Source organism: Rhea pennata, chromosome 5 (genome assembly GCF_028389875.1).
Source record: "Rhea pennata isolate bPtePen1 chromosome 5, bPtePen1.pri, whole genome shotgun sequence".
NCBI classification, from domain to species: domain Eukaryota; kingdom Metazoa; phylum Chordata; class Aves; order Rheiformes; family Rheidae; genus Rhea; species Rhea pennata.
The window spans coordinates 51772985-51794258 of record NC_084667.1 but is presented as its reverse complement, the minus strand read 5'-3'; the positions used below and the strand labels follow the sequence as shown (position 1 = coordinate 51794258).

General features: G+C 40.0%; 1 protein-coding gene across 1 annotated transcript in view; it reads right to left on the bottom strand.

Annotated features, from left to right (window-relative positions):
• Window positions 1-216: 216 nt before the first annotated feature.
• Window positions 217-21274, bottom strand: part of KCNK13 (potassium two pore domain channel subfamily K member 13) — a 64112-nt gene continuing 43054 nt past the window's right edge. The window contains exon 2 of the mRNA XM_062577732.1: window positions 217-1109. Within this exon, the coding sequence (XP_062433716.1) occupies window positions 217-1109 (893 nt within the window). The remainder of the gene's footprint in view (window positions 1110-21274) is intronic.

Genomic DNA, 21274 nt, shown 5'->3' with positions numbered 1-21274 from the left:
AAGGCTGAGACTGGTGCAATTCAGAGTACAAAGATACTAACTGACAGCCCAAAGAAAGAGTGGGAGATCTTCGAGTAGAAGGCATGCTGGCCTTGTCACTCTCCCCCCCCCCCCCACACCAAGTGGCACTCTGCCCGCAGCTGTTTCCACTTGCTGCATGTTATTTCTGTATTTGTTGAAATGCTTCACATGGTTTCATTGTTATTATTGTTAGTTTTACCTATCCACGCTTGTCTCTGCCAGTCTGTTATTCATAATTGCTAGGGCTCCAACCCCACCAGAGAATCCATTTTGCTTTGAATTAGAGCTCATTTGCCTTGGATAGCCATTTGCAGTTTCTGACAGCTGTTTCTGCATGATGGCTAGTGAAACTTTGTTGGAGGCCAGGAAGTCTTTCATTGAGATCATCTCGCCTGACATCCGGCGTCCATCAGTGTCGCTCTCATTGATAACATCAGTCTCAATGGAGATGTTTCTCCGGCTGCGCACATTTCCCGGCATTACCACATTCCTCCGTGACCTAAATAATTTTCTTTGGCATCTATGGCAGCACCCGCAGTCCAGCTTCTTTAATATCCAGTTTATGGATTGTTTGATGACAATAGAGATCACATTAAATAAGGAATAGATACAGCAAACCCCCATGAGTATGAAGACAAAATTGCCAAAGCGGTAAAGGCCTTGGTTCCCGTACTGGACGTTCTGGCTACTGACCAGATCACCAAAACCGATAGTGCTGAAGGCCACGAAGCAAAAATAAAGTGAGTCAAAGTAACTCCACCCTTCAATCGGTGTGTACATAGCAGAGGCACAGCAGGAAATGATGAGTGATGCTATACATAAAATGAGCATGACATAGTACACAGAGGGCTTCCAGCCCGCCAAGCTGTCCGCCTCGGAGCCCCCCGAGCCCCGCCGGCCATCATGAGGAAGGACTCCTTTCCTCCTCAGCTGTCTCTCGTGGCAGGATTTCATGACATAAGCTATGACTGTGATCAACCGCTCCAGGAACAGGTTGAAGAATAGAATGGTCCCTGCACATCCTATAAGGCCATAAAAGATCAGAAAAATTTTGCCTCCAACGGTGGCTGGGGTGGTCATGCCAAACCCTGGAAAACAAAAGAGAATAGTTGAAAAAACATAAACCATTAGTTATCGCATCAAAGTCTCGTCACATGTAAACTGGAAGAAATGGCAGCAAATATCTATGGCACAGCTCAGCTCTGGAAAAAATGAGGACACTCTCCCAAACTTTTACCTGCTTATGTCTCACTTTGTCCCAGGCCTGGAAACAGGGTGAAAGAAATTCATACCAGCATTTCCTCCAAAATCACAACAAAACAAAAAGTGAAAGAAAATACCTTGAAAGAAAACATAGTTTATTGAAGGCTTGAATTTGGTCTGCTTCTTAGGCTTGCTCTGTTCCTCTTTGTGCCTTGGTTCATTTCTAGGCTTCAGGATTATTGCACTAATTCCATACTTTCTCAGCTGTGCATCATGGGTCTGATCCAGGGTGGCTCTTACCTCACAGGCAGTTGGGTCCATCCCCACTAGATCTTTACAGTGCATGACAAAAGTTTTACGAGTCTACTTCCCCACTGCTGTAAGTGCAGATGGACCCTACATCAACCAGCACCCTGGACTTGGCAGCCTGCACCAGCAGAGTGCACCAGCGAGGAGCCTTGGTGCAGCCATCCTTCACGGGGATCCCAAAATGTGTTAGAGCAGCCACTTGCCGGACTCCTCTGCTGGTTGCCCATTATTTGACCTATTTGAAATTAGCATTGCTGTAGTTTTCCTTCCTTCTTGTTTCTCCGTGTCTTGCTCCACAGCTCCAAACTATTTGAGCCTTAACACTTGCCTCCTCTGGTCTCATTCCCAGCTGTGGCATTTCTCAGGTCAGGGATGTTTCAGTTTTCCCTCATCTCCCACTCTCCCTAAAATACTGCAAATACTAATTTTGTTTTAGTTAAAGCTATTGATAAGAACATCCTGCTTTAATAAGGTATGACTAAAGAATGAAAAGTGAACAAGCATGTCCAGAATATGACTGAGCACATTAGAGTAATATGCCTGATGAATATCCTTGCTGCTGTTTGAACAAGGCCTGAATAAGATTATTGAAGAATTAAATAACTGACCAATTAAGCCAAAACAATCTTGCTGAGAGCACAGAAAGATCAAGCTGGAGAGGACATGCAGTTGCTAGTTTCCCTCTCTTTGTAACAGTGAGATATTATTTTTGAAATAAGGAAACTAGGCTATGGCAAATAAGAAAAATCGTATTCAAAGTATGATGCATTTCTGCTTGGAAGACAGACAAATGTACTGTGAAGAGACCATCACGTTTCCAACAGAGCTAAATTACACTCATTTTCCCTTCATTAGAAAACCTGCTACGAGCAGAGCTTCATCTCTCTCTAGCACTGCTCAGTTAGGCACAAGCCCTCGCCTCAGCCTTGCCGGCACGGCTCCCTCCCGCCTGAGCAGCAGCCACCACCAAACCACAGCTTCCTGACAACGCAGAGCTCAAATCTCGTCAATGTTATTGGCTAGAAAGAGCTGGACTGCAGCTCTGTGTCGTGGGGAATGGCACAGCCAGGTATTAAAGAAATCACAGAAATTCTCTTCACAACAACTTTTTTTGCTAGTGTTCCTCTTGGCACAAGAATTCATCCATTCACATTCTACCTTCTCCTTCTTCTTTATGAATTGATTCCCTTGCAATCCTAATTTTGATGCTGACTTATTTTCCGTGCAGTCTGTCTTATATGCAAGTCAGGACCTCCACCCTGTGGACAGACACGTAAAGGCCAACAGAAAAGGGGGAGCCTCTGGGCAGCCAGTGGGGACCAGCAGCAAGGCGACCTGCAGCCTCCCAGGTGCCCTGTTCCTTAAAAAGCAGAAGGACCCACAGGCTGGGCAGAGGCAGAGGAGGGGATCTCAGGCCAAGGAGGAAGGCAGTGGGTGCTGACACCAGGCAAAGCTCATTCTTCAGCACTAGAAACAGGGTGACGGTAAATGCTGCAGGGGCCTGTGCTCGTGCCTAGCACTGCATGATGTCTCTGGGCTGCCTCCACCCATGATGCCTCTGAGGATCATGACCAGCGCTGGAGCTCAGCACCTTCATGGGTTTGATCTACCAGGATTTGTCTCTGAGCTCAGGTTTGCATGGGCAAAACCCCAGCAGCAAAGACATGCAGGGAAAAGAAGAGTGAACCACAAACGCTAACAACCGCAGACTATTGAACCAGAAAGGCAGTGAGCCTTAAATCTATTCCTTGTCAGTTCAGTATGGGCAATGTTGACCTTTTGGAGAAAATGGAATTTTTTGTTTGTTTTTCTTTTTATAAAACTCAATAGGTAGCAATCAATACTAACACTCCCACACAAGCACTAAAATGGGAAACCTCAAAGTATTATAGAATAAAGATATTAACTTAACAATTTTCCTTTTAAAATCATCTGTCAGAAATGAGCTATATGCTTTTAATTCCTGAAATAGTCTTAATTCCTGAAATGTCTTGTATTTTCACATATTGGGCCACATTGAGCGTGGTTAACTCTGATCATCATGGTATTACACCAGGGATTAATTTAACATGTTGTTTTACACAGTAAGACTTGTCTGACAGTAGGTAAATTTGCCTTCAGAGTGAGTCTTAGGAGTTTGAAATTACTCACAAATTCCTGTACTTAGTGAATTGTTTCACCCAAGGAATGCAAGAGGGAAAATTTATAAAAGGCTGAAACAGGTGAAATAAAATTAAGTGTTTTCCTTTTGTATTTTTGTACTTTTCATTTCAAAATATCAATCAGTTTTGGTCAGACTGAAGTAAAAACAACAGAAAAAATTGTGTGGAAAACCTTTAGAGTTTTAAAGGTTTAATAGTCTTAAAATAGAGTATAACTTTTCATTAACAGTCAAATCAAACCAACCAAAGCTTTCATCGTATTTTGTCTTTCCAAAAGACCTAAAAAAGAATCTGTTCCCATATGATTTTATGTTTTTTTTTTTCTTAACTCTTCCTGCTGGTCCTAAGACTAGAAGCACACTGTTCACTAATCTGTGCTGAAGAAGAATTTTTTTTCAGAAGCCTTGTATAAAAGCCTTGTATAAAAGTCTGGCAGTAATTTTTTTCCTTGTTTTTCTTCTTTTTTTTCTCCCAAAAAATTTGTATGAGGAAAAACCTGTATCATTCACTGACTAAAAAGCAGATCAATGGGATTCTTTCTTGTTTTAGTAAAATTATTGACTATTTTGTGCTGTGCAAAGACGATGGTCACGGAAGATCTGTGACCTAGCCACAGGTGATCTGTGGCTAAAATCAGATCCTTTGTGAGGATCTCTCATACCAAAATTCTGCCTGCTAACCAAAACCCACCCAAACAAGCCTGTTGTTTGCTTTCTTGGTTCACGACCACTCCTCGGACGTACACGTGAGCTCCCCCACTGTCAGCTGCAATGATAATCACTCTCCCTTCACCTTCCTGCTTTCCTAGTTTATACACTTTCATTTCCGTCTTATTTCTTTTCCAGTCTGAAGAGTCCTAGACATTTAGCCTGTAGCTTTTAGGTTGCTAAGACATGCTTGTGACCACCTCTATTTCCTTTCTTGTGTCTTTTCTAGTTTTAATATAATTCTTCAGACATGAAGGAGCAGGACAAGAATGACATACTGCATTTGCAATGCAGAAGCACTAGGGCATCTTGACGTGTTCTGCTTTCCCCTCTATTTTATAGTAATAACTATTTGTCTTTTTAATTGCTACTGACCACTGAGCTGACATGTTCAGAGACTTGTCCACAGTGAATCTTAGATCACTCCCCCAGTATTTGTTAGCTGTTAGATAGCTGTTTTGAGCTTGGCAATGTGTGGGTATAATTAAGTCTATTTTTTCTATGTGCATTATTTTGCATTTGTCACCACTGAATTTCATCTATTCTCTCATTACTTAGTTATTCAGTATGATAAGACTCTTCGGCAATTCTTTTCAGTCAAGTTTCTATTTGACTATCCTGAATACTACTCCATTCTATGTAAATGTTACTATCTCCCTATTCATCTCCTTTTTTATGTTATTCATGACGATGTTGAACTGCACAGGTCTCAGCATACAGCCTCAGTGAGCCCTGTTGCACATCCTCCAGTTTTGCAAACTGAATATAGAGAGCTAGGCTTTTTCTTGCATCTTCTAAATAGTTATTTATCAATGACAGGATTCCAATTTTTATCTTATAACAGTTTTATTTCTTCAGAGGTTTTGATGTGGGCATTTGTGGAAAAGCCTTTTGAAAGTCCAGGTATGCTGCAATGATTTCCCTCTGCAAAAGCTATATTATCTTCATGAATGTCCCTATTAATTCTATTCTTGTTTACAATTTCCTAATGTGCCTGTATGGAAGATAGACTTACTACCCAGGAATACGTTTGCAGTCCTTTTTAAAAATTAGTGTTACATTTGCCACATTTTATTCTCTTTGTACTAAAACTGATTTTAGATTATAAACCACCCTTCGTTAAGCAGCAATTTCATGTCCAAACTCCTTTGTAAGCCCTATGTGAAAACCTCCAGTTCTGGTAGTTTGAAATAGATTACTCGAATATGAGAAATAGATGAAAAAACAACAATCAAATGTAGAAAGGAAATGACTTAGTGAGCAATTAGAACAGCAATCTGATCCATACAGCACAATAGTGAAAGAGCAAGAAGTGAAATAGCAGCCAGAGAAGCAAATTAACAGAATGAAATTACAAAATCACATGAAAGAGGAAATAAAAGCAGTGGCTGACACGTAGAGATTATTTGAACATGCAAGATTACTTCTTGTGATGAAGAAATAAAAACAGGAAATAACTGCAGGAAAATAAAACCTGCTAGTGAAAACGTTATTTTATGATATGAGTGAATACTACTGAACTTTATTTTGCAAGTATGATGACTTTTCTTGAGAAATAGTTAGTTTAAGATAAAATATCCAAAAATAAAGATGATATTTAATAAAGTGGAAATCAGATCATTTTGAGATGCAAAAATCAAATATTTTCAAGCTACTGAAAAGTATTTAAATTGACTTGTTAGATGTCTCTGTGAATAAGGCATTATATTATTGATATTGATAGGCATGCATGGCAAATCCAGCTATACTAGCACAAAGGTTTCCAGTGATGAAGACCTTCTGAGTAGAAATTTCAGATTTTTATTCCGAAATCAAAGTGATACTGATCTGCTTGTGTCCCATGATCCACTGATTAATATAAGCTGATACTACACTTCATAATATCCAGCTGTACAAAGCAACTACATTCCGTATCATTTCAATTTTCCTGCATCTCTTGTTCTTTTTTTCCCTACTCATTGCTTAAGCAAGAATTAAAAATGATTTACAGAATGTTCGTACTAATTCTGAATTTTTCCTCTCCTCCGATCTCCTCTCCAGCAGTGTCTTATTTTTCTCCTGCAAATTCTACTGAAAGTTCTCCTGAAAACTACTCCCAGAGTTACCAGATTGCTTGATCCTTGCTGTAAGAATTTCTCCTGGATTATTACCCACACTTATCTCCCTCTGCCAATTGCTATATGATTTAGCATATATCTTAATTCTGGATTTCCTGACACTCAGAGGCTACATTAATTAAACCTTCAGTCTTCATTTTTTGGTATACTCAATGCCTTTATTGTACGAGAAACAGTTCATCAAACCTAATCCTGCATGAATGAAATTTGGAGCAATGAATATAATGTGTTTGTAAGAAGATTAGGACAGACATACAGCTTTTACAGCTGTTTTTTGGATTATGAGTATCAGGTCTTTCTACTGTGCTACAAACTCTCTCTCTTTTCTAAGAGGTTTCATTTCTTCTTCGAAATGTGTGAGTTTTGTGCTATCAGTATTACAGTTGGCTGCTCCTGCCCTTTTCCACAATGAGGAAGTGAGTAGAAAGGGGGGGTAACACTATAGCAACAATAATGAATCATTGTGGTGTTACAAATATAAATATCATCAGGAAATGGCTTTCCAGTTTAACGTACAGAGCTCTTTGTCTGTGATGTTGTGGCTATGTCCCTAATATCTTTTCTATTTATTTGGTTAACTGTTCGCCTTGTTTTTATCTCTTAGCTCTTTTTCTGTCATGACTAACTGGCATGAATTCATGAATTTCATGAGGAACAATCACAGGAAAATAATTGGGGATCATAGAAGGTGGGAACCGAATGACCAAGACATTCAACTGCACTGAAAAGATCATCAACAAAATGGTAATTAAGAGAAATATCTGCCTCTTCCTTTCTTGTTACCACAGGAAGCCCTAGTTATCTGCAAAGATGCTGATCCTTTTTCCCTCAGTATATGTTCTGCCCTGAACTATCTCCTAGAAAGAATATTATGTCATTCTAGAAGAGAGGCAGAAAAAACAACTCTAAGAGAAGCTATACTTGAAAGACTTTGTTATACTTGAAAGACTTTGCTGAGTATAGGTACCATACTGTGTACTGTTCATATAGTGTACAGACACTCATGATTTGGCAAAATTTACTTCTGCCATGATAACTTATTCTGGTGCTCTCTGAGCAGCATAAGTTGTCCTAGCAAAACTCCAGTTCTACTCAAGTAATTCTGCCTGTGTTGGCAACTCTTGCCCAAATAGCAGAAGCACCCTCAAATCATGTCATGTCACTTGTCTTATGACACACTCCTAAGCAGCAAGCCAAGAACAGAAGAAAAAAGCACATTTTTGCAGAAACATTCACCGTGGAAGAGGACATGTCCATGGATGCAGGCACAGTACTCTCACAACTGTCTGACAGCAGTAAACCTGGACTTGCGTTCAACTTCTGATGGGGAAAAAAGTGTTTGGCGCATGCATATGCACACATACACACACGCACGCACACAGAGTGTCCTGTGGTTTCATATCAGTGGAAACTCTACATCTGAATTCACTGGTTTCCTGGTGTCATATACGTGGACAGAACCATTCAGCTCTGCATCTTGACCTTTTCTCTGACTAATAAGGGGAGAATGAGCTAGCCAAGTCCTGAAACTCCATTTTACTGCGACAACTATTTGACAAAGCAGTATTTTATCAGGGACAGTCTGATGTGCAGTAGCATTTACGTCATTGGCTAATGTCACCTATTCTTTTTTGCAAAAAGCTACGTGATGGAAAAGGGCTCAGGCTGCCCAGCAGCGCTGGGAATATATGCATGTAAGAGTGATCCTTTGTGCCATACGCTGTTCTGTTTCTAGATCTGCCTGCCTGAGTGAGTTCTGCGCCTCCCTCCCTGTGGTCTGGAGCACCTTTTAAACCTGAAAAGCTGGAAACTCCTCCAGGGCTTTTACAGCTGAGTCAAATCTGCAGATATACTGCTATGCTGAGTGATCGGCTGCTTGGTGACCTGGGACCCTGGCCTTGATAAGCACGGCAGCTACTTCATCCTGTAGCAGTCTACATCTATAATGTCATGCATGATGCTTAGACTGACTTAGAGAGATAGTAACCTTCTGTAGAGCTCCTAGTGGGGTTAAATCCATTCCTTAAGTACACTATTGATGTTGAAACTAATGGCATGAGATATTCTGTTGAAACAATAAATAGTTCCCTTGATACAATTGACACTTTCTCATATATTTTGAGATTTGCTTCTCTCTCTAACTTCAGAAATCTGCTGTTTGGAGAGTCTTCAGACTAGGCATACACTAGTATCTCTAATGTTTCAAAGACTATTAAATTACTTTCAAAGAAGTGAAACCAAACCATATTGCAGAAAAGTTCTTCCTTCAGCTAATGGTAGCCAAAGGGTCAACCAGTAAAAGTTTGTCTCATTCCAACAACTAGAACATCCTACTTTATTTATATATCAATCTTGACTGTCAAAGTCACAAAAAATTATGACAGAGGAGAAATGTATTATTGGAATTTGGTATTTACAGTCCTTCTGGGGTGCTAGCAGGTTGGTCTATTTATACTTTTGAGCCACTTGTCATGCAGGAAGGTCTTGTGTAGCTGTCATGATAAGCTAGGGAGACTGTTCTGGCATGGAGATCTTGGGTGACCAGAGTCCTTGGTTCTGCAAAGCCAACAATGCCACCTTGTCCTGGGCCCTACCTACCTGCCCAGTTTGACCCCCTCCTATAAACAAACAGTGGGATCCCGCAACACCCCATTGCCTCCCAGATGAACGAGTCCCCGAGCTCTCTCTCTTCAAGATCTCATCTCCCTGAAGGTGACAGGAACGTCCTAGCCCTCCACCACATCAGCCTGTGGGTAGAATCAGCACAGTCAGCCATTCCCACCATAGTGTTTGGGAACGTCATGATTTTTAATGTCTTCCCCCTCAGTAACGCCTTCACGAGATGGAGACAGCAGTCCCACCACTGAGTGACTGTGTTTCCCCAAGATCCACACTCAGTGGGGATTCCACTTTGGGCACATGCGTGTTGCATATGCACACATGTACACATGTGCACACACTTACAAACCTTCCTGAGTGGCAGTGTCTGGGCTGCTCTGCCCTTTATAACCAGGCACAAGAGCACAAGGAGATACAAATGAACTTGACCCAGGGACTCAATGTCCTGAGCCTGTGTGTCCCTCGCATAACACCAGCACTGATGCATATTTTAAAAAGGAAATAAGGGTCAGAAGATTTAAACCTGTGTTAAAGCAGGGACTTTTAGACTTCACTCTCTGGAGTCCTGGGTGAATGGCCCAAGCTACACTTTCTTCAGCTTAGTAACTCATCTTTCCCAATGTGCACATCACATTTCAACCCAGCTATTCTTCAAGCTAAGCCTTCCTAGGTCTGCCTCCTGGGCAAACAGACAGACCTTGGTGTCTTGGTCTCTCTCCTAGACCAGTCATAGAGAAATGGAAAGATGATTACCCAAATTCTGGGTCACTATGAAATGAGAACAAGTACCCTGAATGAGTCAAAATACAGAAAGGAATTTCTTGGATAATAGAGGAGAGAGAAAATGGAAATAGAAATTGCCTGTAATAACTTAAAACCTAAAGTCACGATTTATTGGTCTTTCTTTTTTACACCTTTTAACAGCTGAGTGCTGCTTTCCCAAACCCTCTGGAGAAACACAGCGGCAGCAGTAGCCCTGCAGTCAGAGCCGGACGCGGCCGGGGTGCTTGGGCTTGAGTCCTAGAGTGTGCAAGAAACCACAGAGGCTGGAGCAAAGGAGGGAGATGCTGCTTCGAGAAACGTGCCAGTCCTATGGTCGGTCTGCACCACACTGGGAGCAAAAAGGACCCGTGTGAGGGACTGTGCAGAACATTTCCTTCTCTTTGAGTAAAAACGTTCTGAAAACTGGATCTTGTATCACGGATGTAGAAAATTAGGGTCATGATGAGCGCGTGAACAGGACTTTGGGGGTGCAACTAGGAGAATCTCGGGGCTCTCAGTGGTTTGTGTTTGGTGAGCGTTAGGAAAGCCGTTACTGGCTTAGTGCCTGTGATGCAATATCTGTATTTAACACTGAGAAGTTTCGCTCATGGCGAGTCACTGTTAAAAGCTGTCTGGCGAGCAGGATACTTGTTATTGCCGCCCTGTTTTCATTTTGAAACTGCAGTGGTCTACACTGAATTTATGAAACCTAGCTGAGGAAGAGCTTCGAGTTTTAAGAAATCTAAAAGGCTTAAATCAAAAAATGCTAAAGGGACAACGCTGGCTGTAAGCATAATAAAAATCTGATATTAATAGAAAAACACCTTTATGAGTCTGTTGATACCTCTAAGACAAAGACTATGTCTTAAATAAAACATTAATCTTTGGGATGGAGCGCCTCTGTAATTTTTATTATTGTAAGTCTTTTGCGTAAGATAATTTACGGAAACCATGCCATCTGCTTTTATACAATTAGGCTTATATTTTATTTAAGGTTCGTGACAGGTTTTGTGTGAGATATGCACGAGCTTATCACAGCTCCATTGCCGTCATAGATGCTGCACATAAATATTTTACGCGCACCTTCCCGTCTCCCTTCCTCGTTTTCGGGCAGCTCGCGGAGCCCGCGGCAGCCTGCGGTTTTACTCCCCGTGTCTGTTCTGACCAGGGGAGCACTGCTGCTTTCGCTTCCCTCTTCTGCAGCGGCATCCAAGGGCAGTTCACTTTCCCAAAATGCTAGTTTTAATACCCAATTAAAAATTAATTTTAAAAGCTTTGATAAAACTTGCGTTATTTCTAAATATTACAAATTTGAGTGTGTTCTAGGGCTCTTCAGAGTTTGCTTGGCATGTATATATAAGGCAAGTTATTTCTCTTGGAGAAAAAAAAAGATTTGTGTGTCTCCTGGAAGGAATTTTTCACCTCGTACATACGTGTGTTGCTGCTATGTTTTGCTTTTTCAATTCAAGATATTAATACAACTTTTCTCTGGTGCACAGCTTGAGTGTTTCTTCTCATTTCGGGGTAAACCTATGGAAAACAAGAGAGGTTTTTTGGTTTAATACCGTGGAAAAAAAACAAGTGGGAACATGTGCTATGTGTTTTTGTCCTCTCGATAATGTGAGTGTGAGGAAAAAATGTTGGTGGTGTTTTAGAGTGAAGTGGATTTTGTAGAATCTTTGTAGGCTCTTCTATACCTTTAGATACCAACATAATAACATAAATTTTATGCGTTCAACAGGGTCACTTGCAGTTCTGCTAAGGTAGAAAGACCTCTATTTTGACTACTAAAAAACGCAACAAAGAAAAGAGAGGAATATAATTCTCCTTCACTATAGCCTGGTGGGATGCTGGCCACAGACAAGGAAAGCTAATTTTTGGTAACTAAGGGAAAAACTAGTATATGCGCACGTGTGTTTGTGTGTTCGAGCTTTTCCTAAGCAAGTTCGAGCTGTGAGTTGATGCCCGAGAGGAAGCTTGGGAGGCACCAGGACCAGAACCACCATGTGCCAAGGGCCCTCAGCATTTCTACCTCCAAGTAACAAAAAGCTTCGCCCAGAAAATTAGGTTAGCCTGATGTTTGGATACATCAAACTGAAGGACAAATCAAAGGAGCCTAGTAAAAAAGACAGCAAGACAGCACAAACACTGCTTTAGTTCCTCAGAGATGGACACTGCAATAAAGCCACAAAAAGCTAAGAATATGGAAAAAAATCCCAGTTCCAAAGCAGGTGCTTCATAAACTTCACATAAAAAAAACAAGGACTGAGAGCTCATACCATATAGAAATGTTGTTGGTATGGCTTCCATTGAGATTTTTGAAATAAAAGGGGAAACAGATGTTATTATTGTTATTAAAACTATGAAAACTGGTAGACAAAGCTGATGATAGTTAATGTTAACAAAAATAGCAAGGAATATTTATCATTGGAGAAGTGGCAATGTAGAGCTGACAATTCTGTGAATCCATCTATGAGTATATGCTAAGGAACTTGAACACCTGTTTTATCAACTTGGAATTTCTCATCTATTAATCTTTGTAAGACATCTTAAAAGCTAGGAGCTGTAGAGGGAGCAAAGGCTATTTCCTGCCCTTTTTGACATTTTAAAAGCAAGAACTTGTGCTGGAGGGGACTGTTAGTTGGACACTTGGGAATAAAAGGTGAATTTGCAAAATAACGTCAGGCTAACTCAGAAAATGTATCACCTAGAAAAGATGCATTTGTTGCCAGCAGGTGTAAAAATGTCAAGAAAAACTTGGAACTCTGTACAGAAAAAGATATCGAAGAAATGTTACCAATAGCAATAGACAAAACAGTGAATTTTGGTTTGGAGAAAAGAGCAAGTCATTGCCAAAACAATGTGCTGGCTTCCACATGCATAATAACAAACAAGTATATAATTTTGTATTGTAAATGCAGTTTATATCTGGCTTTTTCATAAGGTCAGGATTTGAATCAGAATCCTGTTGAAGCATGAATGGACGGTGGTGGGACAATCCGGCACGCATCTCCCAGATTTCCTAGGTAAAATATAACTGCCCTCTAATCTAATCTTTCTCCCTCCTCTAATCTGTCTGGGTGATGACAGGCTCCTGCTCTTGGTACATCGGAAGGAATTATGAAGGAACAACACAACCATTCAAGGGAGGGTAGATTCGAATGAGATTGTAACGAGATGTTAAAGGATGGTCAAGAGCTACAAAGCTGAACATTTTCTGCTGTAACTAGACAAGTGGTGTGTTGAGGACATCACAGAGTGGTTGGGGTTGGAAGGGACCTCTGGAGAGCATCTACTCCAACCCCCCAGCTCAAAGCAGGGTCACCTAGAGCAGGTTGCTCAGGGTCCTGTCTAGTTGGATGTGAAATTATCTAGAGGATACATGAGATGTCAGGCTTCCTGCCAGTGGTTTTTGAGTTCATAGAACCAAAAATCATACTTCAATGATGTCTGCAAGAAACAGAGGTGCTCATTTATGCAGAGATAAAATAGAAGTGAATCCTATTAGAAAAAAAAATGTGAAACTGCTGCTGAAGCTCTTTTGATCAGAGGTTAAACACACCTAATAGTAGCCTTTGAGAGAGCCAGAGAAACTCTTCATTTTTTCTCCACTTTATGAGGTTTTTCTCTGCAAGTTTGTTAACTGAATTAACATCTTTTGCTTGTGAGAAAAACATGACAGAGCACTGCACCGTCTTTGGAAACACAAAGCATTTCAGAAGGGCTTTCACTTCTGCTCACATGTATACATAGCTACATGGCCTAGAAATTAGATTCTTATCGAGTTTGATATTTATGAACCCCAAAGAAAACTGAACCCTTCTCTGAGTGATTACTTGAATAGTTAACAATCTCTGGTTGAAATCATAAGGGTGAAAAATGTAAGAGTAAAAACTCTCGGGGGAAATGCCTGCCTGAACATTAAAGAGAGTACACTGAACTCGGAGTGCAACACATGAAGTAACTTCGAAAGATCCAATCTGGGGCTATTTCCTGGTCTCTGTGCTAGACTTGGCTGAAGAAGAAGCCACTTTAAAAAGGCCACCATTTCACACATTGGTATCTAGTGGAGAAAAAAGTAGAAAATGAAGTTTGTCACAAGAATCACCCTAGAGATATTAGATTTTTTGGAAGATAGAAAATAGCTTTTTCAACCTTTCAGAAGTATACCTAGAAGTAGAGAGTTTCTTTGCTTTGTAAATATTTTCACAGATGTGTAGTGGTTACCTTGTATTTTCAATGCCGACTAGTTCATAGCTATGGTTAATGAAAATGATTTCACAGATTCTGACTATGAAAATGGTGAAGCTCGGAAAGCTTTTACTATGTATATTTACGACAGGAACTGAATTATCACATATTTAGCTCATAAAGCATTCAGCCAGGGGAGGAATAAAAGTATGAATATCTCTTAATACAAAGAACATACTTCATCTTAAAACCCTTGAAAAAAGTTATCATGAAACAGCAAAGTCCTAACTCTTTCTAGAAATTCTGAAGATGTCACCCGTTCTGAGTAAATAATGGTAGATTTAAATGTTTCTGACCTCATCATTCACAGCTGTTATCCTGCAGCTGAATAGCTCTTTATACTTGGGAAAAGAAGCATGGAATTAAACAATGTGATTTCTCAGCAGCGCAAGTGACCAATGCCTTAGCTAACTACATAAAAACAAATCTGGAAGCACTGAAGCTGTTATCAATTCCTTTCCACACTACAAGAAATCTGTATAGCCTTTGGTCTCTCTACGATGGCTTACTGGCTGCCGTATCCAAAACAAGTTGCCGTACTTGAAAAGGAAATAGTGTTTTGATATAGAATATAATGCACATACTGAATAACAGGAAAAAAAGCCCACATCATAAAAGGATCCTTCTTAAACTAAAAAGGCTGTCAGTGAAGTCGTTGAAGGGAGGGCATTTACCAGACTTCCATTAGGGGCCAGTTTTCCTCTGAAAACAAGGCCTGTGAAGTACATGGAACAAAATACCTTTTTTTTGGTATACAGTCAGGAGCTGAAGAAATTAATGCTTTCAAAGTCACAGCAACTTTATTAATAGGTAGTGAAATAAACTACATTCTCCAAAGGACAGGTTTTAACTGAATGGGAAAAGATTAAGCTTTTATGTTGTTAAATTTTGAAAAAGTTCTTGACATTCATAATGCAGAATGATGTAGACAGAGAAAAAAGAACCTCAGTTCAAAAGAATAGGCAGACCATAACTGCCAAACTCCTAAAAAAGCCCCCAAAAAGCCCACTCTGTTTTTGAAGTCTATAGTATGGTTTGAATAAGTACTATCAGAAGAATGCTGAAAGAGCAAGTTAGCAAGGACTGTATAAATGTACTTCATGAAATAACAAAGGTGAGTTGTGAACAAAAACTTAGTAATTGTTCCAATGCACTCAGCTTCTTCAAGGATATTAGAGCTTCTGGGATGCTGATGTGTTGATGGAAATTACGGCTGAACTGGCAATGTCATATTTTGCTGTGAGTACTGCTACCAGTCAGGTTCTCTGGGAACATCTGTGTCACAGACACTGTATTTGATCAAGAAATATCACTCTCTGACATCCTAGAAAGTAAAAATTGGCTAAAATACCTTTTGCTTAGCATGTGTGTGTGTATATATATATATATATATATATGTATATGTATATATATATATATGTATATGTATATTCTAAACATGTTCTCTTAGAAGTGGTTAAAGCAAAAACTAACAAAAAATAAAAAGAGGCAGCAGCCGTCTTGCAGTCCCAAGAGAGATGCTTTCCTCAGAAGCAAAGCAATGAAATTCTTCACCAGATATGTGTCTGGGCTTGCGGAAACATGCTTTTTAGCATATCTTGACAATGTTACGGCTTCTGATTTATCTTTGATAAAATGCACCACTAAAAGCCTTTTAACAGAGGTACTGGAATAACAAGCTTTAAATCAACGCATATGATAAATCCTCCCAGCCGTGGAACGAAAAAAAAGCATCCAGTGCTATCCATAATCACCAGAGCAAGAGGTATTTTAAGTGTCTAGTATAAAATATAATACTTAATCCACTCTTACTTCAACTTTAGTGACTATCCTTTAGAGACTATTAGCTGCTCTGCGGGGAGTGAGGAGTGAAGACGCCCTGATGATGAAGAGCAAGCTAAAGTGCACCCAGCTCTGTGCATGTGTGTCGATGGCTGACTTCAAGGACTCTCAGCCACTCTGCCCAACGGCGGACGGTTTCTTTTGCCTAAAGTTTGCTCATTGCCTATTACAGCAGTGCTGAGGGTGATGTGAATTGAACAGAAGATCTCAATGAGTTCAGATAACCACCGGTAACAGCAGCAGCTGTTTCAAATGCATGTTATCGCTCATTTATGTACGCTTTCTTGTAACTTCTGACCTCAAATGTAGTTAGGAAGACCAAGATCTTCTCAAGTTCCATTTACAAGCCACACAACTGCTAGCACAATGTTTAAAGCTGAAGGTGTTTTTAGTGAACTTTCTACTAAAGACAGAATTTTCTAAAAAACTTGATTACAGCTAGCTTAGACAGCTACTCAAGAACAGTACTGCTGGTAATTGGCTGAGACACTGGAAAAACTCAGTGGTATAACCACACAACCCATGGAGTATTTTCTATGGAGAGGGCCTAGGAATACCCTCACCTCCTTCCCCAAACTTGTTGTGGGTACAGCAGTAACCGTGTTTCGTTAACCTTCCCTCTCTGAGCAAAGGGGCTTATTGCAAGTCATATTAATTTCCACCTCATTTCATTTAGAAATTTTTTCTTGAAAAAGACTGGTTGCTGCTCAGGTAACCCAGAAACATTATTCTTCTTCTCTGCTAATTAGGTCTGCTTATTTCTTAAATCCTGTGTCTTGCTATCAACATCTGTTGTTTTGTGTCACCAGGTGAATTTATAAAGTAAACCAGCAGAAACTGATTTGGTGAAGCACCATTGCTGAAGTTAAGCAATAGTTTTACAAAGACTTTGCATGAGCAGTAGAAGCTACGGGAACATTCAAAAAAGGAATGGCCCTATTCTATATAAAACCATATATTTTATGCAATTCTCAGGAATAAGGTCAAACAGGATTCCTGAACAGCTTCTATAATGCTAGGAGGAAAATGATCTGCAAGTCCTTGATGCTAGTCCTCCAGAGAACAAACTGCAGCAAATACACTTTAGAATTGGCATACCCTTTAGAAATAGAAAAAAAATTCTCAGGTGCTAAAGAGATTTATTTTAGCCAGGAATCTCCCTCTCTTTCCAGGCATCCTCTTGGTCTTTCCTTAATGGCAGGTGTACCAGCCTAAAGGATTCAGAAAAACTCAGGTGTCGGCACCTACATAGCCCAGATCCTTCGTGTTAATTCGAAAGAGATTGGGCAAAGTGACATACTATATCCTTGACTGTTTTGGGGATGCTGTTTTTTCCATGTCTCCCACTCTCAAAAACTTGTAATATTGAAAGGAGTTACTGAATATTCCTACCAAATGCACTGATTCCAGGCAGCACAGGTGGAGGACGTGCCCTGCTCCTTAATTCTCCATACAGTATAATCACTACAGGTTTTGAGGATCTAAAATCCTAATTCACTGGAGCAAGGTGGCTAAAGCAAACGGAGAGGTGCCTGTTCTGGTGTGTTCTGGGTGGTGATTGTGTCCGGGTCATGTCTAGTTACATACACAGTCCAGTTTGCCACAGGAGTTTATTATGCAGTCTGGTAATATTATTAAGCTGGGGAGATGAGGCAATACCAAAAAACTCTTCTGTAAGCTTTTGTTACTTGGTTAGGTACAGAAACAATCAATTTAAATTTGCATTCATTTCTACTGAAAATAAAATGTTGAATAATCCCAATTCACAGGATAATAATAAAAGCAACAGATAATCCCAAACTACTGGCTAATAACCCACTGTATAAGATGCATCAAAGGACTGAAGTCTAACTTTATGAACTCTGGGTTTTCCTTCATATGTATAATAATAATAATGCAATTTTGAAAGGCTTTTCCCCAGCTGGTATATTTATTGGATCATTCAGAATAACTAATTAGTAAGCACTTTCAAAGTGCCTTTTCTTCTCACCTGGAGCGTTTTAATCCCTGTGCTCTGTGGGGCTAAGTAATTCCTCAAGCAGAAACAAGAGTTGTCTTATTCTTATAATCTTTGAACTTGCGTGCAGGTCTCAGTTTCCTGCTTCGGCTATCATTCGTGATAAATATTTCAGCAGTAAACATTTGTTCAGGGCCCCGATTAGAGGCAAAAGTCTCGAATGCTCTGCTTTTCCACTTGGGTAGCAGACAGGACAATCTGTTCTCACCAACCGTTTCCACACTCCTAGACAATTTGTAAGGCAATGTCAGTATATGTGTGAAAGCTAGTTTGACAAAATTTATATTAAAAGTTTTGCCAACTCCAATAAAATGCTTCTTAGCAAAAAGTATTGAGGATCATAAATTGCTTCCACATCCTAGATGTTAAGCTCAGTTGTGTTTCTGTGATGAATGAACCAAAAAGCTTTTAACAAATTGTTTCACAAATTATTAAAAATGTCCCTTCTCTGTTCAAAAATTTTTGATATGTGCCATCTTCCAAAAAGGCTTTGCAAAACTTTGGTTCTTCAGCAACTCTCTTGCCTTTCAGATCTAAGGGCTGAATTTATTTAGACAAAACATCTGTGACTTTTAAAATTTCAAACTGTATCTGATGACCTGCCACTGCAGCTGCCTATCGCTGAGCGGCCTTGTCTTAAGCACTTTTCTTTTTCATCATGTTTGTGCGGGTTTCTTTGCAGTGGATGCCTCCTGGCTTGGAAACCGAGTTGTCATCTGACTACTGTTCAACTACATGCTCTTTGGCTGCTTGTAAAAAGCAGTTTACTACTTCAAGATTTCCGCTTCATCTGAGGGACAGAACTTCTTCTAAAATGCCTTCTGTACAAATGTATCTGAGAATTGCAACTTTGTCTGCTAGTGAATACATAGTGGTTACCTATATAGATTATAAAAACATTAAATACACGAACAAAAATTACTTAAACAGGTAGATGGCATTTTAAAGTTGTTTGATAAAAGCTAGTCCCTTTTAAACTATGGTAATATGGTATTTGAGATGATTTTCATTTATTTTCTCCTCCAAGTGTTCTTTTAAAAATCTCTGTTGGGTATAACCAAAGGTGGAGTATGAAAAATATAATCACTTCTGCACTGACTGCCAGTGTACAATTTCAGAAAGGCTTTAAAATTATCATCCAGCTACTGAGAAATGTAAAGAAGAAACAAAGATAAATTGCAGCTTTTGCTTTTCATGCAGCTGCCCAGTTGCTTTCCCTGCCACCCCCTTCACTCTTAGCACCCTTGCCGGGGGGACGCGCCGCTGGGCGGGAGGCACCGCGTGCGGGGTGGGGGGAAGCGAGAGGCGTGCGAGCGAAGCCCGCCGGGAGAGCCCCGGGGAGGCAAAGAGCCCGGGGGCTCTCGCGCGCCGCCCCTCGCGCCCCCGTGTCTCGGGCAGCAGCGGGCGGACGGCGCACAGCAAAGCGCCACATCTGGCGAGCTCCAGCACGGGCCCCTCTAATCAGCAACGTTCTGCAAAACTTCCGGGAAGGAAACGTTTTTTATGAACTGCTTTCTGGGCATCCTAGTTTCTGTATCACGGTCCACCTCCAGAGCAGGATAATTTGTCCTTCTCTTTGAGAACTGCTGCTTTCGAGACATTCCCAGTCTGAACAACCTATTGCTGCCTTCTCATCCAAAGGAAATTCTTTTGTCTTTTCTACAATTTAAGTAAATAGTTTTTTCTTGTCTTGTAAATCAGACCTAATCTTTAGTCACAATCTCTTACCTAAAAGACTGTGTAAAGAATCCGCTTGGAATTCCTATGTGGTTTCTTATCATCGTGCATAACTTATTTTCACATCCAACAAGTTCTTATACTCTAGATAAAGGACATAATATAATATGGAGGCACATGTATCCCAGATTCAATTTAATAGAAATTTCAATGTCATGGGAAAGATAAATGAATTAAGTAGGAAGACACAGCATGGATCAATAAAACCATATGCATGTGCAAACCCTTCCCCCAAAACTTACTGGAATGAGGTAAGAGAGAAAAAGCTTGTTAACACTCTTAATTTAACTAGAAGCTTTGACATTAGCAAATATTTGCTCTGTGTTAATCTGAACATCCAGGAGAATCTGCAGTTATAAGTAGTTGTTCCTTTCATATTTACAATCGCTTCATTAATGAAGTACTTCTACATAAATTGTCCTTGTCTCCCTTCCCTCCCACCGTGCTCTAGGTGACCCTGCTTGAGCAAGGGGGGTTGGACTAGATGATCTCCAGAGGTTTCTTCCAACCTCAACCACTCTGTGGTCCTTGTGTGAAATGCCCTTCTCTCAGTATGATGGAAATCAAAAGGAGTTAATCAAACTGGATCTAATCAGCTGAGTCTGAAAATAAGATTCATGTCAAATATTTGAATTTTGTTGCTCATTATTTCTATTTCCAGTGGGCAACAAAATCCCGCTGATCAAATAATATTTACATAGTGCAGTTTTAGCCAGATTTCTTGACCTCGCGTTCATGACTGCATATCAGACGAAGTCATCAGACAGTCAGATTTTTGCCTTAATACAAATCATATGCTATAAATTAGACACAAAACTATTAAGATCAATGGAATTAGATTGTTTTTGCAGCAATAGGAGTGAGATTTGATCTACAGCCTTGGGATTAACTGGAGCTACCTATTTGTAGTGAAAATATCTTGGCAGATAGAAACATGACATGCTAAAAATAAAATTAATAAATTAACTAAATGAACAAAAAATGTAAAATGAATAAGCTTTTGTCAGAAATTTATCTTGTTTAGAAACTGTTTTGTTTTGTGTTTCTTTTTTTTCTTCTTCTTCTTCTTTTTTTTTTTTTTTTTTTTTTTTTTTGCCTGCTGCTGTTGATGTGAAATTCCTGGAGAGATTGCTACTGTCATCTTAGGAGGTGAAGTTTTGCCATTAATTTTGATGTGAGGAGAGTGGCTATCATATTGGAGAAACAAACTATGAAAAGCAAAGGAATACTGCAGACTGAGAAAAACATACTGCATTCTACTTCTAGCTTTCCTTAGGTTTCCTTAAAACCTGCCAATGGGCCCCAAGGAATGAATGAGAAAACAACCTGATCTCCTGCGATGATTTCTGGACTCTGTGACTCTTACGAGATAGGTAAGTACATATATATTTACAAGTATATGTAAGTACAAAGATAAGTTTCTGATTGGATAAAATCATGTCTGAATTTGTAGTAACCCAGCCTAGGGATGACACATATCAACCTCCTCCCTGGAATAAAACTAAGATGAATTTAGCTTCAATAACC